Genomic DNA, 27,331 nt, shown 5'->3' with positions numbered 1-27,331 from the left:
AGGGATGTGAGAAAGGGTATGGGGGCAATGCAAATAGGGAAGGCCCAGGGTGGAGTTTTATACAAGGTTGGGGGGGGGGGGGTGGGAGAAAGAGATCTGGGGCCACTGCTGGTGAGGGCATAAAATGAGGCTAGGAAGAGGATGGAACTCCCCCCTAGACTAATCGCAGCCATCCATCTCTTTGATATTGAAGAAGGACAAGGATCCAGAAACAGTGTGGATCGTATTGCTAATGAATGTAGAAGCCAAGTTGTTGGCGAAGGTGTTGGCTTACGAATTGAGAACTGCGTCCCAGGGGTGATGGGCAAGGACCGCATGGGGTTGTGAAAGGGAGACAGTTATCGGCAAATGTAAGGAGGCTGCTTAGTGTGATTATGATGCCTCTGGAGGGGCAGGAGGTGGAGGTGCTAGTGGCGATGGATGTGGAGAAGGCATTCGACCGGGCGGAGTGGGGATATTTGTGTGAGGTGCTGGGGCGATTCGGGCAGGATTTGTGGACTGGGTCCGGCTGCTGTACAAGGCACTGGTTGCAAGTGTGCGAACGAACCGGGTGAGCTTGGGATATTTCGAGCTGCATCGTGGGACGAGGCCGCTCTCCGCGTTGCTTTTTGCCTTGGCTATAGGCGAAAGGCCTGCTGTTCATCTCGGATGCATTGGGGACAGTATGGGAATTTTTGAGGACTCTGGCCGGTTCGCCGAGTACAAGTTGAACATGAGAAAGAGCGAGGTTTTCCCGATTGAGGCTAGAGAACAGGAGAGGTTTGGGGAGTTGCTATTCAAGGTAGTGGGGGCAAGTTTTAGGTACCTGGGCAGCCAGGTGACGTGGGGTTTGGCACAGTTGCACAAGTTAAATTTGATTCAGCTGGCGGAGCAGATGAAGTAGGACTTCAAGAGGTGGGATATGTTGCCACTGTCGCTGGCGGGCCAGAAAGTAAAGATTACGGTGCTGCCTAGGTTACTGTTCGTGTTTCAGAACCTCCCGATCTTTGTCCTGAAGTCGTTCTTTAAAACGATTGATGTGTTGATCTCTGGGTTTGTATGGGCGGGGTAGAACCTGCGGGTCAAAGAGTTTTATTTTTGGAGCAGGGGCGAGGGAGGGGTGCTGGGGTTACTGGACATAATGAACTACTACTGGGTGGTGAACATTGCCACTGTTAGGAAATAGGTAGTGGGGGAAGGGTTAGCATTGGAATGTATGGAGGCGGCTTCTTGTAGGGGAACGAGCTTAAGCGCATTGTTAACAGCGCCTCTTCCATTCTCGCCGGCCAGGTACTCCGTGTTCCCAATGGTAGTGTTGGCCTTGAAGGTGTGGTGGCAGTGGAGGCAGCATTTGGGACTGGAGGGCTTCTCAGTTTGGGCACCATTCTGTGATAATCATAGGTTTGCATTGGGGTGGGGGATGTGAGGTTTCAGGAGTTGATGCAGGCAGGTATTGAGCGATTTGGTGATCTGTTTGAAGGGAGCAGTTTCGTGAAATTGGAGGACCTGGAGGAAGAGTATGTGCTGTCCTGGGGGAACGGCTTCAGGTACCTGCAGGTTCGGGATTTTGTGAGGAGTGAGATACCGTCCTTCCCTGGGCTACTGCCCTTGGGGTTGGACGACAAGGTGCTATCGAAGGAGATAGGAGAGGGGAAGGTATCAGAGATCTATAAGGAGCTGATGGATTGGGAGGGGGGCCCGGTGGGGGATATAAAGCGGAGGTGGGAGGAGGAGTTGGGTGAGGTGGTGGTGGAGGCCGGGACGTGGGCCATGGCCCTGTGGAGGAGGAGTGCGTTCACGTCGTCTGCGAGGCTAAACCTCATCCAGTTTAAAGTATTTCACAGGGCACATATGATGGTAGCGCAGATGAGTAGGTTTTTTTGAGGGGGTAGAGGATAGGCGTGGGCTGCGCGCGGGCCCGCAAAACGCATCCACATGTTTTGGGCATGTCCGAAGCTGAAGGGGTTCTGGCAGGGGTTTGAGGATGTAATGTGTTCTGGGGGTGAAGGTGGCCCTGAGTCAAGGTATAGCGATATTTGGGGCGTCGGAAGACCCAATATCATGTCATGGCCTTTGCCTCCCTGACAAATTTCACTTGGATGGAGGGACTCGGAGCCGCCGAAAGCATGGGTGTGGGTGAGTGACCAAGCAGAATTCCTGAGGCTGGAGAAGGTCAAGTTCGTCCTGAGGGAGTCGGTTGATGGGTTCTCTCGGGAGGTGGAAGCCGTTCATTGACTTCTTGAAGGAGGATTGAGGAGTCAGCAAAAGGGAAATGGGGTGGGTAAGGGGGTTAAAATGGGGAAGGCAGGACGGGAGGAGGGGGAGAGTGGGCGTTGGTTATTTATCATGTTGTATAATTTTGTTTCTGTTTGTTTTTTATGAAAATGCCAGAATAAAATATTTTTAAAAAGACAAAGAAGAGTGGGATAATGAGTATGCCTGCGTAGCTTCTCTACACCACCCTATAAACAGAAGCCATAGACCTATTTATTGGCTTCTGGAGCCATGTTTCCTCAAAAGTTCACAACAGGGAGGTATGGACAATCACTTACAAAGGGGGGGGGGGGGGGGGGTAAGAGAAATAGTAGATTAGAGGTGGTGAGTGAAGATATGCTTTCAATCTTTCCTCAATGCCTAATTTGCTCTGGTGCTATTTTGAACACATGTTTTTCCATATGACATCTTGATCAGAGGTTTTCAAACTGGGGTCCATTGTAGGATCCCACAGTAGCCCTGAATATCATTCACCACGATTAAAGTGTCTAAAGAATGCTGCACTTTTTTGGGTAAATTTTAACTTATTTCCATTTTGTTTATGTTACTGTAAACCAATATAAGTTATGTTCTGCAATGGTGGGAATATTTCCCTTCGGGCAACTTTACCTGCAGAAAAGTTTGAAAACCATTGATCTGAATCATGTGAGATAGTGGACAAGCTCCACTTTTGAAGAAATTAAGTGGTCAGTTAGCACTATTTCTGCAACTTGCACATTGTGATTGCTGACATAGTTAAGGTTTGTTGAAGTATTTTCTAACTGATCTAACTTAGCCTTGCTCACCTTTTTCTGCGTGGGTGATTAATATATTATCCTTCCTCTAACAAAGGCCTTGTATGCTTTCCACTCTGTACCAAGAGAGGAGGTGCATTTTTCATTAATTGTGAAATATTTTTTCAACCTTTTTGATAAACTCTATAGATTTGGCATTTTATATGACACACTGATGTGTCATTAATAAATTCCAGGGTTTGCTAAGATTACTGAAAACTTTTTTTAAAAAAATCTTTTTATTGGCATTTCTCATATTTATAAACAGAGATTACTGAAAACTTGACCACTTTCAAAGATTGCTTATCAAGAAAAGATACAGTCATCATTTGTTCAATAAATTTCCCAACTATGGGCATTAAAAACATCCTAAATATCTTAAGTCTTATAATCAAATATCTGTGCCTTTGAGTTTATCTATCCTTATTCAATTCCCCAGTCTTACATATTGTCTATAATCATCCATAAAAGCTCAATGTATTTAGCCCCGTCAGAAAAATAAATATCAACGTAACACACGAGTTCGGATGGGCTCTGGCCCAAGCCAGTTACCCCTCACACCAATAAAAAAATATAAACATATGGAATATCCCACAGTGTGAACTAATATTTAACTATTTACCAGAATGTATGGTGTTCAATTGTTGTAAGTTGGAGAAATGCCCAGAGCTCCACTAAGGATCAATTAAACACTTGTCTCCAAAAGCGACCAATGGAAGCAGTGTTACATAAATTAAGATCCTTATTAAGCCTCATATTTACCTACAGATCAAATAAAACCCAAGTGATAGTTATGGTGAGTCCACATTTTTAAAAATTCATTCATAGGAGGTGGGTGTTGCTCATTAGACAAGCTTTACTGCCATCCTTAATTGCCTTTGAGAAGGTGGTGGTGAACTGCCTTCTTGAGCTGCTGCAATTCGCGTGGTGCAGGTACACCCACAGTACCATGAGGGAGTTCCAGGATTTTGACCCAGCGACGTTTCCACGTCACGATGGGGAGTGATTTGCAGGGGAATTTTCAAGTGGTGGTTCACATGTGCCTGCTGCCCTCATCATTTTAGATGGTAGGGGTCATGGGTTTGGAAGTCGCAGGCTAAGGAACCTTGGTGAGTTCCTGCAGTGCATCTTGCTGCTGCTACTGTGCATCGGTGGTGGAGGGAGTGAATGCTTGTGGATGGAGCGTCAAGCAAGCGGGCTATTTTGTTCTGGATGGTGGTCGAGTTTCTGGAGTGCTGTTGGACATGGCACTCATCCAGGTAAGTGAAGAGTATTCTATTGCACTCTTGACTTGTGCCATGTAAATGGTGGACAGGCTTTGGGGAGTCAGGAAGTGAGTTACTTGCCACAGGATACCTAGCCATTGTCTATTCGATGGCTAGTCCAGCTCAGATTCTATTCTATGGTGACCCCCAGGATGTTGATAGTCAGGGATTCTGTAATGATAATGTCATGAATGTCAAGGGCGATGGTTAAATTCTCTCTTGTTCGTGATGGTCATTGCCTGGCACTTGTATGGCACGAAAGTTACTTGCCACCTGTCAGCCCAAGCCTGGATTTTGTCCGGGTCTTGCTGAATTTTGACATGGACCGCTTCCGTATCGGAGGATTATGATGAATATTGTGCAAACATCAGCGGTGAACATCCCCACTTCTATTCTTATGATACAAGGACGGTCATTAATGAAGCAGCTGAAGATGGCTGGGCCGAGGACAAATACAAAATCCAAATGCAAAGTTGCACTGGTAGAAAATCAGGGAGCATTCAATAAAGTCATATCCCACTTCACATTTGCTTCAAAAGCAAGTCCAATGAATTATATCTTCAGTAACAGTGAAATGTGTAGGAATGCTGATCAGATGACAACATAATGACTCCCCAAACAAAATAAATGTCCACAGGAAGAGAATGTAGCCTCTAACATTGTTACGGAGCCCTCCTACCTCTTACTCATAAGATTCAATGAACTGAGACAAGAAAAGTCATTCCTTAGGATGTCAGCCATGATCTCATTGAATGGTCGAACAGTCTCGCGGGCTGAAGGGCCTTACTCCTGTTCCCAATTCCAAATGACATGAATTGTTACATTTAACCGCTTTCCTTATGTCTCTCCAGTAGTTGTAAGAACACAAGAACATAAAAAAATAGAAGCGGTTGGCCATAAAGCCCTCGAACCTGCTCCAAGATTCTAAGTTCATAGTTAATCTTCTACATCAACTCCACTTTCCCACTTTATGCCCAAATCCCTCAATTCTGTTAGTGCCGTGCTTCTTAAAACTTTTCTCCCAGTGTGAACCCATCTTAATGCCCCAGACTACACGTGACCATCAACTCCACTTTCCCAATTTATGCTCAAATCTCTCAATTCCCTTAATGCCGTGCTTCTTAAAACTTTTCTCCCGGTGTGACCCCATCTTAATGCCCCAGACTACACGTGACCCAAGAGTGAAAACTTGAGGGCCCAGAAGGGAGTGTAATTGGTGTGTTTAAACTGCAGGATTAAAAAAAAAAACACTTATCATTTCGCAGCCAATTCTGCAGCAGGAATCAGGCCTCAAGGATCAATCCAATAGGCCATGCCCACCATTGGATAATGAGGCAAGGTGAGCAGACTGTTTGAGCTCCACACCCACCATTTCTGCCTCTGCGCTCATGGTCCCAAAGGTTTGGCTGACAACCCCACTGGGGGATGCAACCCACAGTTCTGGAAGCCCTGGCTTAGTGGTCACATTGCTATCAATCTCAGCCTTCAATATATTCTCATCAATTGGGCAGGCACAGCCCTCCGGTGTAGAAAATTCCAGAAGGTTTGCAACTCTCAGTGAAAAGAATTCTCGTTTCCATCCTGCATGGCCAGTGCTTTATCCTGAGGCTGTGACCCCAAGTTATAGACCATCCAGTCAGAGCAAAGAGCCTCTCAACATCTACCTGGTCATGGTCCCGATGAATTTTATATCTTTAAATAAGATTGCTTCTTTTTCTGCTAAACTCCAGAGAATATAGGCCCTTTCTACTCAGTCTCAGCTCAGGGCATAGCCCTCTCATCTTATGAGGTAGTTCTGACTTAAATAACTTGTTTGTAATATGACCGCTTGAAACTTGGCATTTTACAAGCCTGAAGCTAATACTCAGATGTGGCTGAAATGATCTGTCAATTGGGGTAGACTTCCAACATGACAGCTGTGAATGACAACTGCCAAGGGTTTTTTGCTTTCTTGCGATCAATAGACTTCAGTGACTGCAGAAGAGCACATACTTCCAACAATAATTGTGGAACGTGGCCTATTTTTCTTAGGAACTATTCGATAAGATTCAGGGCATGACCATGTACCCGATTTTAAGTACTTGATTAATATATATTTTTAGAATCATATTTCTTTCTGCGGTTCCTTAAAATGAACATAATTTCCTCTCAAAATAGATCTCTCTGTTGATGAAATATTGATTTATTTATTGAATTCATAACCATACCAAAAACAGAATGATTTCAAGAGGAAGGGCTGGGAACATTTAAGTGCTAAATTTTGAAGTTTCGCACTTGTGTACCAGAGTTGCAGGAAACAGACACACTGAATTTCCCATCTTTATTCCTGGGGGGTGGGGTTGTGGAACACAAACTGTCCAGTGTGTTTCCCCCAGTTATAGCCAGATATCCCCAGTGTGTGGCAGGTCTGATCTATTTTCCTTAAAATATAAATTTTTTAAATTTATAATTTAAATTTTTTTTGAGTACCCAATTCATTTTTTCCAATTAAGGGACAATTTAGCATGGCCAATCCACCTACCCTGCACATCTTTTGGGTTGTGGGGGCGAAACCCACACAAACATGGGGAGGATGTGCAAATTCCACATGGACAATGACCCAGAGCCGGGATCGAACCTGGGACCTCGGCGCCATGAGGCAGCAATGCTAACCACTGCGCCACCGTGCTGCCCTCTTAAAATATTAATTTAAACTTGTCTGGTCTCAAAAGGGTAACAGAAATAGAACATAGAATTTACAGTGCAGGAGTCCATTCCGCCCATCGAGTCTGCACCGGCTCTTGGAAAGAGCACCCTACCCAAGGTCCACACCTCCACCCCATCCCCATAACCCAGTAACCCCACCCAACACTAAGGGCAATTTTGGACACTATGGGCAATTTAGCATGGCCAATCCACCTAACCTGCACATCTTTGGACTGTGGGAGGAAACCGGAGCACCAGGAGGAAACCCACGCACACACGGGGAGAACGTGCAGACTCCGCACAGACAGTGACTCAAGCTGGGAATCGAACCTGGGACCCTGGAGCTGTGAAGCAGTTGTGCTATCCACAATGCTACCGTGAACTTAAGCATACATACAAACAAAATGTTTACTGGGGGATGGGGGAAAGAGGGTAGGTCGGTGCACACGTTTTAGATACTGGAATCAAGTTTCAATGTAACTGTTTGATTGAAATGTTGATTTGAACACTTTTTGACATAATGAAAGAATTGGCAGTGTTGAAGAAGGACGTTAATTCCATTTTCCTGGTTGAATTCTGGATTTTAAGCAAGTAACAAACATTTACAGTAGTTACTTGTCGGCCATTTGTTTAGGATAATGAATGTGACACCATGATTTAACAAGATTAATATGCCGCTGTTACAATTTTGCGAACCCGTTGTCAAAATAAGTAAGATATTCAGCTTTATCCAGCATGATTTCTATAATCCAAAATGCAGATTTTAACACTGGTCTTTAATGTATTCTATGAAAAAAGGAAGTTTAGTTATTTTTGATTGTTTCATAGTTTGCAGCTCGTTAGTCAGTTAAGAGTTTCAGCTCAGTAGAAATGCAACAAGTCATTACGTATGTTAAAGCCAAAACAAGAACTAAATTCTGATTCAAGTCCACTTTGGAGACAGGAAAATTCAGTATCATAACAAGGTTAAGAATTGCAAGATGTCTACTGCATAAAATGAACCCCCTCCCCTTGCTAGTAGCTTAATGAATAATGCACTGGCGTACACATTTGGATATGCATAGCACTCACCTGGTGCACTCTGAGCATATCGTGCCTCTTGTATTACTGCTAACTTAGGTTGCACAGTGCTAGATTCGTGGTCTGTGGGGATTGGAGAACCTTCCCTGGACAGGCTCTCTGGAGTTTGTACACCGCTGGAGTGGGAGGAAAACACACCAGGGTGGCTTGGAGAAGCTGGTGCACTTCTGCGGCAGAAGATGAAAAAAACAACATGAGCAACACTTAAGTAAATACTAAGAAAGCCTTACAACAGACTGACAGTTTAAATAGTGACCAGTAAGTTTAACTTTGTCTGACAAACTAAAGCCAGAATACTTGATGTTGGAAGATCCTGAAAATTTGATTTCATTTATTGTCACATGTACCAAAGTACAGTGAAAGGTATTTTTCAGCGGCCAAGCTAAACATACACATTACATACATAGTAGACAAAAAAGAATTAAACAGAGTACATTGACAAATGGTACATTGACAAACAATGATTGGTTACAGTGCGGAACAAGGGGCCAAACAAAGCAAATACATGAGCAAGAGCAGCATAGGGCATCATGAATAGAGTTCTTTCAGGAAACAGATCAATCCGAGGGAGAGTCGTTGAAGAGTCTAGGAGCTGTGGGGAAGAAGCTGTTCCTATGTCTGGATGTGCGGGTCTTCAGACTTCTGTATCTTCTGCCTGATGGAAGGGTCTGGAAGAAGGCAAAGCCTGGGTGGAAGGGATCTTTGACAATGCTGTCCGCCTTCCTGAGGCAGCGGGAGGTGCAGACAGAATCAATGTGTGGGTGGCAAGCTTGTGTGATGCGTTGGGCCGAGTTCACCACACTCTGCAGTTTCTTGCGACCTTGGGCCAAGCAGTTGCCATACCAAGCTGTGATGCAGCCGGATAGGATGCTCTCTATGGCACATCTGTAGAAGTTTGAGAGTCGATGCAGACATGCCGAATTTCTTTAGCTTCTGTGGAAAGTAGAGACATTGTTGGGCTTTCTTGACTGTTGCATCAACGTGAGTGAACCAGGACAGACTGTTGGCGATGGTGGCCCCCAGGAACTTAAAGCTATTGACCATCTCCACTTTGGAGCCATTGATGCAGACGAAAGTGTGTGTCGTGCTACGTTTCCTGAAGTCGATAATCAGTTCCTTGGTCTTTCCGACATTTAGAGAGAATGAACTATGTCCCTGCTGTAGTCTGATTCGTCGTTGTTTGAGATCCAACCCACCACAGTCGTATCATACGCAAACTTACAGATTGAGTTGGAGTTAATCTTGCCACACAGTCATGTGTGTATAGGGAGTACTGTAGAGGACTGAGCATACATCCTTGAGGGGCCCCGGTGTTGAGGACTATTGTGGAGGAGGTGCTGTTGCCTATACTGACAGATTGTGGTCGGTTGGTGAGGAAGTCAAGGATCCAGCTGCACAAGGAGTGGTCAAGTCCAAGATTGCAGAGTTGGTTATAAGTCTCGTCAGGATAATGGTGTTGAAGACGGAGCTGTAGTCTATGAACAGCAGTCTCACGTAGGTGTCCTTGTTGTCGAGGTGTTTGAGTATTGATTGTAGAGTCAGGGAGATAGCATCTGCTGTGGACCGAGACCGTCTGGGAGGCTGGCATTGATCTGTCTCATGACTAGTCACTCGAAGCATTTCATGATAACAGACGTCAGGACCACTGGTCTGTAGTCGTTGAGGCAGGCTAACTTGTTCTTCTTTGGTACTGGTATTATGGTAGTTTTCTTGAAGGAGGTGGGGACCTCGGAACGGAGGAGTGAGGTGTTGAAATACTAACATACACATCAATTAACTCCAAATCAAATATTTCCTCAAACATTTAGTGTGGTCAAATAGGCAGTCAAAAGTCACTCCCTTGAATAACTCAATCTACTTCAACGGTTTATTTTTTTGGCACAGGGTTAATAACAAGTTGATTGTCAACATGAGAACATGCAAGTCATTCATAAATGTATAAACTGGATACTTCCTGCACATCGAGAATGCATCTAGGTCATATTCTGATCAATCTTCTTGACGCAAACAGTGATACATGTTTACTACTGCGAGCTTTACATTGCTATAACTCAAAGAAATAAAAAGACGGACTTGCATTTACATTGTGTCATACACAACCACCAGCTGTCGCAAAGCACAATGCAGTTAATCAAGTACTTATTACAGAATAATCACTGTTCAAGTAAAGGAAAAGTGGCAGCCAATTAGTGCGCAGCAAGCTCCTACAAACAGCAATGCAAATAATGACCAATTGATTTATGTTTGCGATGTTGATTGAGTGATAAATATTGGACAGGACACTGGGCTAACTGCCCTTCTCTTCGAAACAGTGCCAAGAGATCCTTTGCATCCACCTTGGGGGCAGTAGGGGCCTCGGTTTAACATCTGTCGAAAGATGACACCTCACAGTGCAGCACTCCCTCAATACTGCAATTGAATGTCAGCCTTGATTTTTGTGCTTAGATCCAGCATGGGACAGTGGGACTCCGAACCTAGTGAGTCACGAGGCAGTGATGGTGGAACAGTTAGAACTTTTTCTTAACTCGACATAACATTTTTCGTTATTTTGTGTCATGGAGAAGCAAATACATTCTATAAAAGATTTCTCTTGAAATATTTTTAGCAGCTATTGACCATGAACTTGTGCACAATGCCTGTGAACCCAGAAATTGAGCTTTACTGCAACCCATTTGACAAGTAAATATTTTATTATCATTAAATGATTCTGCTTAAATCAGTTGGCACTACTCTTGTGCATTAGAAAGTTCCACATCCATTCCAATAGTTGAGCCTAAACCAAGTTAACAATTCCAATGTAGCAGCAAAATGTAGGAGCTGTCATTCATCAGATGAGAAGATAAACTGAGCCCCCAATTGCCTGCTTGCTTGATCTTTAATATTTTACAGTATTACTTGTGTGAAGCATAAAGAGCCACTTTGTGCTGTTAATTATACGTAACAACTCAAAAGAACAAAGTTCTCCTGGTTTCCTCAACATTTCTCTCTCAAACATCTCATCAAAAACGCTTCTTCGTAAAGAGACATTCAATTCACTGCAGTCTAGGGATCTTGTGGAAAACAGTCACTGCATTTTAAATTAATGTAATGTGAAGGCTTTTTGTCATGAGGTTCAAGATAAATTCCAAGATTTCCTTACGCAAGATCCTGCTTAAGTACATGATCATTGCTGGCCTGTGGTCCAAACTATAGAAGTCCAAAAGATACAAGCACCATAAAAGGTGATTCTGTAAAGAAAGGAGGCAGCAGCTATTACATTTGACCATCAGCAAACATTTGTGCAGAATGGTAATGGTAAGTTTAGAACATACTGCTGTGCAACCTAACCTCACCAACCGGAATAGGATTAAATTGGAAGTGGTTAGCTCAGACCCGTAACTCATCTCATCAAAGACTTCCGGTGGCGACTATGGAGGAGTAAGGCTCACATTTGGTGGCTCCCGCTCTGGTTGGACTTTTGGACCTTTCCCCCCGGACTTTTTTCCGGTTGTAATCGAAACATTTGTAGGTTGAGGCAGCTGGGCACTGTTTCCTCGCATTGGTATATGGGAAAAAGGATCAGAAGTGTGCAAAAGGGCAGAAACAAGAAGCCAGTAGCGAGCGGTGTTGAAGCTGTAACGGGAGACAGTATGGCGGAGGGGCGGACCCCTGGGGTGGCGTGCAACGGACCCAGTGATGCAGGCCATCCAGGATGGTTTCGCCAGACAGAAGCGAGAATGCCTGGACCCAATCAAGGAGTCAATTGATCGCCTGGAGAACAGACTGGACGCCCAGGACCGGGCGATTCAGAAGGTGGAGAAGGCGCTGTTGAAACAAGACTACCACCAAACAGCAGTGGAGCTGGAGGGATGCTTCTAGAACAGCAGAAAAGGCTCTTGGAGAAGGTAGAGGATCTTGGGAGAAGGTGGAGGACCTTGAGAACCAGTCCCACCGTCAAAACCTAAGAACTGTCAGGCTTCCGGAGGGAGCAGATGCTGGAGCATGCGTGACGGGTATGTTCGAAAAGCTGCTGGGGGAGGGGGCATTCCTCCGACCGCTGGAGGTGGACAGGGCGTATCGGGTGCTTGCCAGGAAGCCGCGGGCGGGGGACCCTCCGAGGGCGATGGTGGTGAGATTCCACAGGTTCCTGGACAAGGAATGTATTCTATGGTGGGCCAAGCGCACGCGGAGTTGCAAGTGGGAGAATAGCATCCTGCGGGTGTACCAGGACCTGAGCGTGGAGGTGGCGAGGAAGAGGGCAGGCTTCAATCAAGTCAAGGCGATTTTCTTTAAGAAGCAGGTGAAGTTTGGTCTGCTGTACCCAGCGCGCCTGTGGGCTACGCACGAAGACCAACATCATTATTTTGATTCGCCCGATGAGGCGATGGACTATGCAAAAAGAAAAGGACTGGTGGGAGCTTGAGAACTATTGGACTCAGTGACAATATGTTGGCCTATATTGGGCCCTTTTTCTTTTTCGGTTTTTCTTTTGTTTATTTGTTTTTCCCCTCTCCCCATTGGAATGTTGGTGGGGTTTCGGTTGGGTTTTTTTTCCTTTCTGTTGTTAAAATTGGCTATGTTTTCTCGTATTGCTTTGTATCAGTCCTTTTTTTTGGCGCTCTCTTTAGGGGAGAGGGAAGGGGGAGTGGGAAAGAGTCGATTTTCCATTTTGTTTTTGCTTTTTTGGGGGGCAGATGTTGGTAACGTTCCTTTTGTGTTCTATTTAGGATGTTTATACTGTTGTGCACTTTGGTGGGATGGAGATGTGCCTGTCTGGGTTTCGGTGGGTGCTGCTTTTGTTCGTTGTGTTTTCTTGCTGCGGGCTGTTTGGGGATTGTTGGATCAGGGAACTTGTTTACAGGAGCGGGGTGAGGGGAGCGAGAGAACAATGGGTGGGAGACTTCTCGGCGCCAGAGATGGGGGTCACCAAGCCAGCTGGGTGAGCCAGCTCACGGAGGCACAGTGGGAGGGGGGGACTTTGTCCCCCAACTAGGCTGGTAACCTGGAATGTCCGGGGGCTAATGGGGCCTGTGAAGAGGGCTTGTGAGTTTGCACACCTGAGGAGACTGAAGGCGGACATGGTGATGCTGCAGGAGACACATCTTAAAGTAGTGGATCAGGTCGGGTTGAGGAAAGGTTGGGTTAGTCAGGTTTTCCACTCGGGGCTGGACTCAAGGCAAGAGGGGGGCTGCGATTTTGATCAACAAGCGGGTGGCATTTGAGACAGGGAGGATAGTCTCGGATGTGGGAGGTAGATATATCATGGTTAGTGGCAGGCTGCAGGGGATGAAGGTAGTGCTGGTCAACGTATACGCACCAAATTGGGACGATGGGGATTTTATAAAGAGGGTATTGGAGAAGATTCCGGACCTGGATTCGCACAGGCTGATTATGGGTGAGGATTTCAACACTGTTATTGATCCAGGCCTGGATAGGTCATGTTCGAGAACGGGCAAGGGAGCTGAAAGGGTTCATGGAGCAGATTGGGGGGGGGGGGGGGGGGGGGGGGGGGGGGGAAAGAGATCTCGGACCATGCTCCGCACTGGGTGGACCTGCAGGTCAGTATGGATAGTAAGCAGCGCCCGCAATGGAGATTGGAAGTGGGGCTCTTGGCGGACGAAGCAGTCTGTGAGTGGTTGAGGAAGTGCATGCTGAACTACCGGCAGGTAAAAGACACGGGGGAGGTCTCAGCAGCGGTGGTCTGCGATGCGCTGAAGGCAGTGGCGAGAGGAGATGATCTCGATCCGGGCTCACAGGGACAGGACGGAAAGGGCAGAAACGGACCGACTGGTAAGAGAGATTCTACGAGTGGATAGGAGATATGCGGAGGCTCCAGAGGCAGGACTCTTGAGGGAACGCCGGAGACTGGAGTCGGAATTTGGTTTGTTAACTACAGGAAGGGCAGTGGAGCAGCTCAGGAAGGTGAAGGGAGCGATCTATGAGCACGGGGAGAAGATGCTTGCACAGCAGCTCAGAAAGAGGGAGGCAGCTAGGGAAATAGGGAAAGTGGTTGACGGGGATGGGAACTTAGTTGGGGAGTCGGAGGGGGTGAGCAAGACCTTTCAGGACTTTTATAGTAGGTTGTATAGATCGAACCCCCTGGGGGGCTGAGGCACTTCTTTGATGGGCTGACTTTCCCGAAGGTGGATGGGGAGCTGGTAGAAGGGCTGGGGGCCCTGGTCGGGCTGGAGGAGATAGTGGCGGGCTTTAAGGCCATGCAGTCGGGGAAGGCCCCGGGGCCAGACGGATACCCAGTTGAGTTCTATAAAAGGTTCTCCGGAATATTGGGGCCGGTACTGTTGAAGGTCTTTAACGAGGCCAAGGAAAGAGGGGTTTTACCCCAGACGATGTCACTGGCCATGATCTTGCTCATTTTGAAAAGGAACAAGGACCCGGAGCTGTGCGGCTCTTATAGGCCGATATCCTTGTTAAACCTGGATGCCAAGCACCTGGCCAAAATTCTGGCCTCTAGGATTGAGGACTGTGTACCGGACGTAGGGGAGGACCAGACAGGGTTTGTTAAGGGTAGGCAGCTGGGGGCCAATGTAAGAAGATTGCTCAATGTGATTATGATGCCTCCTCTTGAGAAATAAGCAAGGGCAGATGACAAGTGTTAGTGAGGGATCACTTTGGGACATGTGACCATAATTTCATTAGGTTTAATAGAACTATGGAGAATAATAGGTCTGGCGCAAAAGTTAAAATTCTAAATTGGGTCAAGGCCAATTTTGAAGGCATTAGATAGAAACTTTCAAAAGTTGATTGGGGGAATCTGTTGGTAGGCAAAGGGATGGCTGGTAAGTGAGAGGTTTTCAAAACCAGGGTTCAGGGTAAGCACATTGCTTTTAGACTAAAGGGCAAGACTGGTAGAAGTAGAAGTAGGGAACCCTGGATGACTCGGGATATTGAGGCCCAGTCAAAAAGGAGGAATATGACACGCATAGGCAACTGGGATCAAGTGGATCCCTTGACGAGTATAGAGATTGTTGGAGCAGTTGAGAGAAAAATTAGGAGGGCAAAAAGGGGACATGAGATTGCTTTGGCAGATAATGCAAAGGAGAATGCAAAGAGCTTCTCCAAATGCAGTGGATGTATTTGGTGGTCATCTTCTGGGATTCTATAGACTCTGGAACAATCCCATCAGATTGGAGAGTAGATAATGTCACTCCAATATTCAAAAAAAGAGGGAGAGGGAAAACAGGGAATTATAGACCAGTAAGCCCAACATTGGTAGTGGTGAAAATTATTGAATCCATGATAAAGTACTTTATAGCGGAACATTTAGAAAGCAGTGGCAGGATCAGTCAGAGTCAGCATAAATTTATGAAGGGGAAATCATGCTTGACAAATCTGTTGGAATTCTTTGAAGATTTAACTAGTACAATTGACAAGGGGCAGCCAGTCGATGTGGTATACTTGGACTTTCAGAAGGCACTTGACAAAGTCCCGCATAAGAGATTATTGTGCAAAATTAAAGCTCATGGGATTGGGGGAAGTGTATTGAGGTGGATAGAAAACTGGTTGGCAGAGAGGAAACATAGAATACGAATTAATGGGTCCTTTTCAAATTGGTAGGCAGTAACTAGTGGGGTGCCACAAGGATCGGTGCTGCCACCTATTCACAATATATATTAATGATTTGGATGAGGGAACAAAATGTAACATCTCTAAGTTTGCAGATGATACCAAGTTGGGTGGAAGGGTGAACTATGACGAGGATGCAGAAACCCTACTGCATGATCTGGACAGGTTGGGTGAGTGGGCAAATCAATGGCAGATGCAGTATAATTTGGATAAGTGTGAGGTTATTCACTTCGAAAGCAAAAACAGGAAGGCAGATTACTACCCGACTGGTTGTAAATTGGGAGGGGGAGTGCGCAGCGTGACCTGGGTATCCTTGTGCACCAGTCGCTGACGGTAAGCATGCAGGTGGTAAAGAAAGCTAATGGTATGTTGGTCTTCATTGCGAGGTTTCGAGTACAGAAGCAGGGATGTGTTGCTGCAATTATACAGGGCTTTGGTGAGGCCACACCTAGAATATTGTGTGCAGTTGAAAATGAATAAAATGAAAATCGCTTATTGTCACAAGTAGGCTTCAAATGAAGTTACTGTGAAAAACCCCTAGTCGCCACATTCCGGCACCTGTTCGGGGAGGCTGGTACGGGAATTGAAACGTGCTGCTGGCCTGCCTTGGTCTGCTTTCAAAGCCAGCAATTTAGCCCTGTGCTAAACCAGCCCCAGTTTTGGTCTCCTTTTCTGAGGAAGGATGTTCTTGCTCTCGAGGGAGTGCAGCGAAGGTTTACCAGATTGATTCCAGGGATGGCGGGATTGTTATATGAGGAGAGATTGACTAGGTTAGGATTGTCCTCGCTGGAGTTCAGAAGAATGAGGGGGGAATCTCAGAGACTTATAAATTGTAACAAAACTAGACAGGGTAGATGCAGGGAAGATGTTCCAAATGGTGCGCATGTCCAGAACCAGGGGTCACTGGTCTGAGGATAACAGGGTAAACCATTTCAGACAGAAATGAGGAGACATTTCTTCACCCAAAGAGTGGTGAGCCTGTGGAATTCATTACCACAGGAAGTAGTTGATGCTAAAACATTGAATATATTTTAGAGGCGACTAAATATTGCACTTGGGGCGAATAGGATCAAAGCGAGCAGGCTCAAGGGGCCAAAAGGCCCCCTCCTACTCCTATCTTCTATGTATGTACGTAAAGTGCAAAAGAGTAACTCGGAAGAGAGTAGGGCCTCTTAAGGATCTACAAGGACATCTATGTGCGGTTCCACAAGAGATGGGTGAGATCCTAAATTAATATTTCCCATCGGTATTTACTGTTCAGAAAGGCATGGATGTTAGGGAACTTGGGGAAATAAATAGTGATGTCTTGAGGAGCGTACATATTACAGAGGTGGTGGTGCTGGGAAGTCTTAAAGCGCATCAAGGTAGATAAATCCCCAGGAAATGTATCCCAGGACATTGTGGGAGGCTAGGGAGGAAATTGCGGGTCCCCTAGCAGAGATATTTGAATCTTCGACAGCCATAGGTGAGGTGCCTGAAGATTGGAGGGTAGCAAATGTTGTGCCTTTGTTTAAGAAGGGCCACAGGGAAAAGCCTGGGAACTACAGACCGGTGAGCCTAACGTCTGTGGTGGGTAAGTTGTTCGAAGGTATTCTGAGAGACAGGATCTACGGGCATTTAGAGAGGCAAAGAATGATGAGGAAGAGTCAGCATGGCTTTGTGAGTGGAAAATCATGTCTCACGAAATTGATTGAGTTTTTTGAAGAGGTAACCAAGATGGTAAGTGAGGGCAGTGCAGTCAACGTTGTCTACATGGACTTTAGCAAGGCCTTTGACAAGGTACCACATGGTAGGTTGTTGCACAAGGTTAAATCTCACGGAATCCGTGGTGAGGCAGCCAATTGGCTTGCCGACAGAAGACAACGGGTGGTTGTAGAGGGGTGTTTTTCAAACTGGAGGCCTGTGCCTCAGGGATCAGTGCTGGGTCCGTTGTTATTGATTATTTATATTAATCATTTGGATGAGAATTTACGAGGCATTGTTAGTAATGACACCAAGATTGGTGGCATAGTGGACAGTGAAGGAGGTTATCTAGGATTGCAACAGGATTTTGATCAATTGGGCCAGTGAATGGCAGATGGGAGTTTAATTTAGATAAATGTGAGGTGATGCATTTTTGTAGATCGAATCTGGGCAGGACCTACTCGGTGAATGGTAGGGTTTGGGGCGAGTTATAGACCAAAGAGATCTAGGAGTACAGATTCATAGGTCCTTGAAAGTGCAGTCACAAGTGGACAGGGTGGTGAAGAAGGCTTCATTGGTCAGAACATTGAATACAGGAGTCGGGACGTCTTACTGAAGTTGCACAAGACATTGGTAAGGCCACACTTGGAATACGGTGTACAGTTCTGGTCACCCTATTATAGAAAGGCTATTATTAAACTAGAAAGAGTGCAGAAAAGATTTACTAGGATGCTACCAGGACTTGATGGTTTGAGTTATAAGGGGAGGCTGGATAGACTATGCCTTTTTTCCCTGGAGCGTAGGAGGATTAGGGGTGATCATATAGAGGTCTATAAAATAATGAGGGGCATATATAAAGGTAGAGAGTCAACATCTTTTCCCAAAGGTTGGGGATTCTAAAACTAGACGGCATAGGTTTAAGGTGAGTGGGCAGAGATACAAAAGGGTCTAGAGGGGCATGTTTTTCAAAAAGAGGGTGGTGAGTGTCAGAGGCAGCAGTAGAGGCGGGTACAATTTATCTTTTAAAAAGCATTTAGATAGTTATATGGGCCAAATGCAGGCAATTGGGACTAGCTTAGGTGGTAAAAACTGGGCGGCATGGCCAATTTGGGCCAAAGGGCCTGTTTCCATGCTGTAAACCTCTATGACTATGATTCTACTCGCTGCAAATTCCGAACCTCTGACCCACTCGTGTAGCCAAAGTATTAATATAGCTAGTCCAGTTCAGTTTCTGGTCAATGGCAACCAACAAGATGTCGATGTGGAAATTCAGTGATGGTAATGTCACTGGATGCCAAGGGACAATGGTTGTTCAAGATGGTAATCGCTTGACACTTGGGCTGACAAATGGAAAGTAACATTTGCGCCACACAAGTCTGGATATTGTCCAGGTCTTGCTGCATTTGGACATTGGCTGCTTCAGTATCTGATGAGTCATGTTGAACCCTGTGCAATCATCGATGAACATCCCCACCTTCTGTTCTTATGATGGAAGCAAAGTAATTGATGAAGCACCTGAAGATGGTTGGGCCTAGGACACTGACCTGAGGAACTCCTGCAGTGAATGGAGTGAATGCTGTGGAATGATTGACCTCCAACCAACACAATCACCTTTCTATCAGGTATGGCTTCAACCTGTGGAGGGATGTTACCCCCCCGATTCCCGTTGACTAGTTTTGCTCGGGCTCAGTGATGCTACACTGAGTCAAATGCTGCCTTGATGTCAAGTCACTCTCACCTCTGAAATTCAGTTCTTTAAGCCACATTTGAACCAAGGTTGTAATGAGATCAGGTGCTGAGTGACCCTGGAGGAACCCAAATTGAGTGTCAGTGAGCAGGTTATTGCTAAGCAAGTGCCATTTGACAGCTCTGCTGATTACCCCTTCCATCACTTTAAGGATGACCGAAAGTAGATTGGTGACACAATAATTGACCGGGTTGGATTTGTCCTAATGTGTGTACAGGACATACCTGGGCAATTTTCCACATTGCCAGGTAGTTGCCAGTGTTACTGCTGTTCTGAAACAGCTTGGCTAGATGTGCAGCAAGTTCTGGAGCACAAGTCTTCAGAATATTGTCAGGGTCCATTGTCGTTGCAGTATGCAGTCCCTTCAGTCGTTTCTTTGATATCATGAGGAGCGAATTGAATTGTCTGAAGACTGGCATTTCTGATGCTGGGGTCCTCTGGAAGAGGCACAAATGAATCATCCATTTGGCACTTAGGACTGAAGATTGTTGCAAATGCATCAGCCTTATCTTTTATACTGATTATCCTGGACTCCCCATAGTCAAGGATTGGAACATTTGTGGAGCCTCCTCCTCCAGTGAGCTATTTAATTGTTTACCTCCATTCATACCCGGCTGTAGCAGGACTGCAGAGCTTTGCCACTATCTTCCCACTGCTCTACCATTCTTCCTGGTCCTGCATGCTATCTGACATTGAAAATGGCTCCCTGTTGGAGTGCACTGACTCAAAAACCACTATCATATCAGGCCCTCCCTGCTTAATTCACCTGCAGCCCCTGCAAACTACTTCCTTCTCGGGAACCTTCAGTTCTCTGAAGCCTCCCCATAGCTGTCTCTCTTGCAATTCCCTAATGAATTCTTCCCAACTGACTTTTCACCTCTGCTGCTGCAGAACTAATTTTTGTGCTTTAGAGGGCAGCATGTGGCACAGTGGATTGCACTGGGACTGCAGCTCTGAAGACCCGGGTTTGAATGCCGGCCCTGGGTCACTGTCCGTGTGGAATTTGCACATTCACCCCATGTCTGCGTGGGTTTCACCCCCACAACCCAAAGATGTGCAGGTTAGATAGATTGGCCACACTAAATTGCCCCTTAATTGGAAAAAAAATAATTGGGTACTCTAAATTTTTTTTTAAATTAAAAAAATGTTTTTTTTTTTTTTTTAAAAGATTTTTTTTTTTTAAGTGCTTTAAGATGACCTGCCAGGAACTACTTGAAATGAAATGAAAATCGCTTATTGTCACAAGTAGGCTTCAATGAAATTACTGTGAAAAGCCCCTAGTCGCCACATTCCGGCGCCTGTTCGGGGAGGCTGTTACGGGAATTGAACTGTGTTGCTGCCTTGCCTTGGTCTGCTTTCAAAGCCAGCGATTTAGCCCTGTGCCAAACAGCACCATACAGCTCAACAATCCTTTTTTCACCAATCCATGTAGGTAATTGAATAGCAAAGATGAACATTTGCATACCATTTCTTTTCCCTGTGAAGCTCTCCCAATCAATGCTTTCAACTGTACACAAGTCAGACACAGTATTGATGAATTAGTTTGCTGGAACATGTATGAGATGATATATAACTGCATTTTGGCCATTATTTTATCAAAACAATTTTCTTTAGTCCGAGTGATCACCGCGATACGCTATCTTGTTACATTTGTCCCCAGCCTCATCCTGTTGTTCAAGCTTGTATGAAAAAGAACCAAATTGTAAAAGGTTTAAGTAGGACATTTCATCTCAGTCCATAACGATACTAAAATGACTCGGAAAAATATCAAATGAGGCCTGGTTTGTCCAGGTGAGACATGGGAAACCTTCAGCAGAAAGGGGAAAGCAAAGTTGATCAAATTCTTGTAAAAGCAAACTAACATCTTACACTAGGAAATTCATGGCAAATGCACAATGGGTCTTCAAAACAACACCAGAGCAACACTGATGTTACAAATGATTTCAAAAATGTTCAAGTTTTTAAAAATACTGGCTATGCAAGTAGGAAAGAGGAGTTTTGATCAACAAATGGTCTGTTGTTTTGTGCAACAGAACAGGACAAAGAGCCTGAAGCGGTATCCAGTGTTGTATTTACATGGCGACTTCAGTGAGTTCTGACATGGTTGTAGGTAATAAAGATCAAGACTGGTTGGAAAGCAATTGCTCCAAATATTTGCTTAAGTCAATGTTCAACATCACCAAAATGTAATTTATTTCATACACTTTACATATTCTACAGCTATCTTAGCATTTCTTAATTGTTCACAGTTTCCTCGTCTGTCTAGTTTTATCGCCAATAATGTCAACAAATGCTTCACCGATTAGCATGACATTCCACACGTCGCTATTTCAATGGATTTGCTAGCCATATCTAGACAATAATAAACACGTTTTGCACATCTCTCTGCTTTTATGGAGTCAGTCTACTATCTTTACATTTTTCCTGATTTTCTATCCTATGTTTTCATGGCTTATTCAAATTGAAGGGTAGAAGCCAATTCTGTAAACATGTAACATATGTTTCTCATAATTCCATTAGCAACTCCAAATACTTACAAACTGAATCATGTTATAACTGTGACTATCACAGGTGAGGCCACTTCTGGTCTTAATGTCAGCACAAAATCATTAACTGGCACTACAGTTTTGTATGAGCAGTTCCCCGCATTTACACCCCGCTCCCAGTGTCCCCCACGATTACTTGCTAAACGGATATTCTTTCTTTAGTTTCTTTTACATTCCAGCAGATGGCACTCTAGGGAACTTTCTGGACCACAGTTACGTAGATGTTCTCTTCGTACAATCCATATGCAATTTAATAGTGCTTTATATTTAGAAAGACAGCAGCTGTACAACACCAACTGAATATTCTCATTGCATTGCTCCTATATTTAGAAATTGTAGATATGTAATTTTGCAATATCGCTATTACTGTATAGAAATTTCACCATTTTAAATACCATTCTTCCAATTGTACATTTTGCCTGACCATAAACCAAAAAGCACTTTCCTTAACAAAACTCTTAATATGGGTTCAGTTTTTGCGGTTGTTTTGGAGAATCCCACTAGCGTATGAAGCCAAATTAATATTTTTCCCAATCTGCTTGTCCAATTATAATCAAGAATCAGTTGCAATACTAACAATAACCCTTCAAAAAAATCCAGGATTTTCTGAGCAACAGTGTTTAGCTCAAAGTTATGCTGATCAAGAAATGAACATTCCAACACAACATACTCTTATTGGGTAAAATACTGAAATTCTAATGAATAGATTTATCTAAATCCTGAATGTTGTTATAAGTTACTATGTCACTGATGGAATGCATTAAATTCAGGAAGTGGTCAAAGATTACATTTATTGCTGTACATAATTCCATGCAGTTTGTCTACCTGGAAGAAAGAGGTCCCATGGGAGTTCTGAAGCAGGGCACACCCCTTGGCCTTCTTTTCCTGAAGGCCTGTTCTGTTAGTTTGCTTTCAGAAGCAGGGTCGATCCTCCAGAATGAGCCTTTCCCAGGCTCCTCCTGGGATCGTGGGACCTTAATGAAATAACGATTCAGGGAAAGATTATGTCGGATAGAATTCTGCAGGAAACGAGAAAGAGAGGAAGATAAAACATTTTACAAATGTAAGGTGTTCTTCTGAGATGCACAATTGATTTTGAAACCACGGAAATCTTGCATCACTTTTTTGTTGCAAAACTTGTTTGTTTACCTGCCAGCCTTTGTCTGCTGTCCTGTAATATGGATAATTCTTTGTGATGTGTGTGTAGATTCCACTTAATGTAAGCTGTTTATCTTGTGCTGTTGTGATGGCTTGAACTATTAACTGTGCATAGGAATAAGGTGGCTTGGCATCATCCTGTCATCAAAGAACATGGTTAATTCTCAGCACTGAAAGCCTTAATTTTTCTTAAAAATAAATCGGCATTGCATATTGCTTCGAACAGAAATTGGCATTTTTTATGCATCCAAAACCCTTCCACCAAAAAAGTTCCTCTGACTGATCAGTTACATTGTGTGCGGCTTCCAAGCCTCATATTCATAACCATGCTGAGAAAAGGTCACTAATGGTTTTAATTAATTTAATACGGTCATTAAAAAACAGATGCTTCTTGTGCACTGACTGCTGCAGCTCTTTTATAGGTTTCAATGCAGCTTTATAAACAGAAATTTAGGATTTTCTTCCATCAAATGTTTTTTGAAATTAAGAATTTATTATTTTATGGAGTCAAGAATTACGCTTCCCCTATTTTTCCTAGCTGAAAGAATTATAGTTTGGGAACTCTGCAAAAAGCCAAGAGCATGAAACAAATTGGAATTGTGTCAATCTCACTTAGACGGACATTAAAAATTAATGCAACAGGACTGCTCTAAAGTTGGTCATGGCATGTTATTTGGGCAGAGCAGACAAAACACTGCGCCCAGTCTACGCTTTATCTAACCAGTAATGCCCAGTGCAAACATACAGTCATCAAAAGGGGAATTGAAAATAAATCTGGCTCTTTTAACAAGCTGCCTTTTCAGAAAAATGTATTAAGAGTTTTAAGATGTTTCCCGTCATTTTGAATTTTCTTAAAGTGGAAAACTTTTTAAAAACTTGGGCCGGGATTTTCTGGACACCTTGTATCAGATTTATTTGCTGGCGGAGGCGACTTGCTTTTGCCGCCAGCAGGATCTTCCAGACCGACTGAAGTCAATAGCCATTTTCTGGCAACGCTGCCAGGAAACCCACTGCAGTGGGTTCGCCAAAATATCCTGTTAGCGAAAAAGGGCCAGAAAATCCCACCTTCAGAGTAGGCTCCTTATTGGATACTTACAACTTTGTAAAGTTTAATTCTGAAAACAACTTGGAAGTATATTTGCATGAAATAGCACATCAACCAACCTTGCTTGGTACAGATTAAAATAGGTTTGATACTGTGAATACAGTAAATGTTGTACAACCAATATTTATGCACACTACAATTTAGTCAAAACATGAGATTTTCAAGCAATAAAATGCAGTGTTATATCCTTTTGTTATTGCGGTTGTTATGGCACAGCAAGGAACTAATCTCTGTCTTCCCGCTCAGGCAGGCATAAAAGATAATACAGTAACATGCAATAATAATAATCTTTATTAGTGTCACAAGTAGGCTTACATTAACACTGCAATGAAAATTCCCTAGTTGCCACACTCTAGCGCCTGTTTGGGTACACTGCAGGAGAATTCAGAATGCCCAATTCACCTAAGCAAGTCTTTCGGGACTTGTAGGAGGAAACCGGAGCACCTGGAGGAAGCCCACGCAGACACGGGTGGAACATAGACTCTGCACAGGCAGTGACCCAAGCCGAGAATTGAACCTGGGACTCTGGCGTTGTGAAGCAACAGTGCTAATCACTGCGCTACTGTACCGCCCAAAGAAGGGCTGCAAAGTTCTCCTGGCTATTACTTATCTCAACCAAAAATCATGAAAACATATCAAATGGTCGCTTATTTCACCATTGTTTGTGGAATCTTGCCATCCAAAATTTGTTGCCACATCTCCCTCCATCATAACAGAGATTAAACCAGAAAAATACTTGATGGGCCATGAAGTGTTTTGGGATGTCACAAGGTTGTGAAAGGGACCATATAAATGGAAGTTCTTTCTTCATAGGAAAGAGCAACAATTTGGAGGGCAAGAAAGATCCATAACTGTTATGCCTTCCAATGTCTGGTGTAGAATACCACCACAAATATCCAAATAGCTCATCTATCTACTCTCAAATTAAGAAATCACAGAGGACATAAAAAGAAACGGGGGTGGGGGGTACAGAGGTAGAATAAATACTATTGAGGATCTTGGGGAAGGCCTGCTGTTGGTATTGTCAGAAGCCTGAGTGGAAGAGAGCCTTCCCACAAAAAGGCACACAAGGCTTTGGTTGGCTCTCCAGCTGGCAGCCAAGATTCAGGTCACCTCCACAAGATTCCAGTGTTTTGTGCACATGTGTGTGAAAGAGCACGCGAATGTGAAAGAGAGAGCAAGTGAGCAAGGCTGGAGAAGAGAAGAATTTCAAATATTCTTCAGCAAAATCATTAAGGAAGGAAATACTTCTTTGGAGGCGGTATATTAGATGTTCATTAAGTTAGTCCCTGGGATGAGGGGGCGTTCTATATTGAGGTGCTGAGTAAATTGGGCCTTTATTCTCTGCCGTTTAGAAGAATGAGAGGTGATTTCATTGAAATATAGAAGATTCTGAATGGGCTTGATAAGGTCAACACAAATTGTTTCCAGAGGTGGGGGAATCTAGAACAAAGGGGCTCAGTTTCAGGACAAGGGGGTCAGTTCATTTAGGTCTGAGACGAGGAGACATTACATCACTCAAAAGGTTCTGAATCTTTGGAAATCCCTGCCCCAGAGATGCTCCATCGTTGAATACGCTTAAGGCAGGGTTAGGTCGTAAAATGGATTTGATGTCCAAGATCAGCTATGACCACACTGAATGGGGAAGCAGTTCAATGGATCATATGATCTACTCTTGCTCCTATTCCTTGCGTTCTTGTAAAGCAAAACAAAAGCTCATGATATTTTTTGTATTCCACTCAGATACATTGACAGATGGGTGCTCTCGATCACTTATTCAAAAATTCACATTTATATCCACAGAACACAAGGTGTGAAGGGTTTAATGTAGGGTCTGACTGCTGAAGAACAAAATTATATACATCAGCGAACTCTGATTATCTATTTTCCTCCTCATTAATCTTGTTGGTCAAACAGGTTTCAAAGTAATTACTTTGTTTTGGGTACTAACTTTTGGGCTGTCCCCATCTGATGTTTCTTTGTCATTCTCCGAATTGTTTTGTGCTTGGTCAGACATTATTTGTAGGTCAGAATGAAGTCCACGACTTATCCGGTAGCCAGAAGAACCTGCACCCCTTGGGCTGGAGGGGCAGGAGTTTGCAGCACTGTGAATAAAGCCAATCTCAGTCAGTTACAAAATGATTTTAACAAAAAAGTTAAATGATTATAGTAGCACGCACTTTGAAAATAGCATAGATAAAATATATGTGCAACATTTTTAACAGAGAAAAGGAGGCCTTGAGGAGGTTAGGAGAATTGACCAAAAGTTTGGCGAGCAAGAATTTGACATGGGAAAGAAACATACAAGGAATTTAAATGGAAAGGAAGGAGATTAAGGCGATTGAATTAAAACAAAAATGTTTCTGAGGAGTAATGGAGAATCCTGACAGGTAGAACCTGACAATGAGAACCACACTGTTACTGTGGTATGGGCAGGGCACGATGTAAAGCCTGTAGTTTGGTAAAAAGGTTTCAATGAAAGGGGAAGGAATCATAGATACATACATAGAAGATAGGAGCAGGAGGAGGCCCTTTGGCCCTTCGAGCCTGCTCTGCCACTTATCACGATCATGGCTGATCATCTAACTCAATAGCCTAATCCAGCTTTCGCCCCATAGCCTTTGATCCCATTCTCCCCAAGTGCTATATCTAGTTGACTCTTGAATATATTCAATGTTTTAGCATCAACTACTTCCTGTGATAACGAATTCCACAGGCTCACCATTCTTTGGGTGAAGAAATGTCTCCTCATCCCTGGCCGAAATGGTTTACCCTGAATCCTCAGACTCTGACCTCTGGTTCTGGACACACCCATCATTGGTAACATCCTCCCTGCATCTATCCTGTCTAGACCCGTTAAAATTTTATAAGTCTCTATGAGATCCCCCCTCATTCTTCTGAACTCCAGCGAGAACAATCCCAACCTAGTCAATCTCTCCTCCCATGACAATCCTGCCATTCCTGGAATCAGTCTGGTAAACCTTTGCTGCACTCCTTCAAGTGCAAGAACATCCTTCCTCAGAAAGGGAGACCAAAACTGCACACAATATTCTAGGTGTGGCCTCACCAAGGCCCTGTATAATTACAGCAACACATTCCTGCTGCTGTACTCGAAACCTCTTGCAATGAACGCCAACATACCATTAGTCATCTTTACTGCCTGCTGCACCTGCATGCTTACCTTCAGTGACTGGTGCACAAGGACACCCAGGTCCCGCTGCACAGTCCCCTCTCCCAATTTACAACCATTCGGGTATTAATCTGCCTTCCTGTTTTTGCTTTCGAAGAGAATAACCTCACACTTATCCAAATTATACTGCATCTGCCATTGATTTGCCCACTCGCCCAACCTGTCCAGATCATGCTGTAGGATCCCTGCATCCTCGTCACAGTTCATCCTCCCACCCAACTTGGTATCAAACTTTGAGATGTTACATTTTGTTCCTCATCCAAATCATTAATATATATTGTGA

General features: G+C 44.2%; 1 protein-coding gene across 2 annotated transcripts in view; it reads right to left on the bottom strand.

The window, feature by feature from the left end:
- Positions 1–27,331, bottom strand: part of LOC140395410 (forkhead box protein K2-like) — a 142,427-nt gene that overhangs the window by 21,329 nt on the left and 93,767 nt on the right. For both annotated transcript variants that reach the window (XR_011936182.1, XM_072483133.1), the window contains exons 3-6: positions 25,810–25,963; positions 22,745–22,891; positions 22,421–22,614; positions 8,048–8,223 (exon numbers count right to left, since the gene is read on the bottom strand). Coding sequence is in view for 1 of the 2 variants with exons in the window: in XM_072483133.1 (XP_072339234.1) it covers positions 8,048–8,223; positions 22,421–22,614; positions 22,745–22,891; positions 25,810–25,963 (671 nt within the window). In the remaining variant the exon portion in view is untranslated. The remainder of the gene's footprint in view (positions 1–8,047; positions 8,224–22,420; positions 22,615–22,744; positions 22,892–25,809; positions 25,964–27,331) is intronic.

Source organism: Scyliorhinus torazame, chromosome 18, assembly GCF_047496885.1.
Source record: "Scyliorhinus torazame isolate Kashiwa2021f chromosome 18, sScyTor2.1, whole genome shotgun sequence".
Classification (NCBI taxonomy): domain Eukaryota; kingdom Metazoa; phylum Chordata; class Chondrichthyes; order Carcharhiniformes; family Scyliorhinidae; genus Scyliorhinus; species Scyliorhinus torazame.
This window is presented reverse-complemented; position numbering and strand designations above follow the sequence as displayed.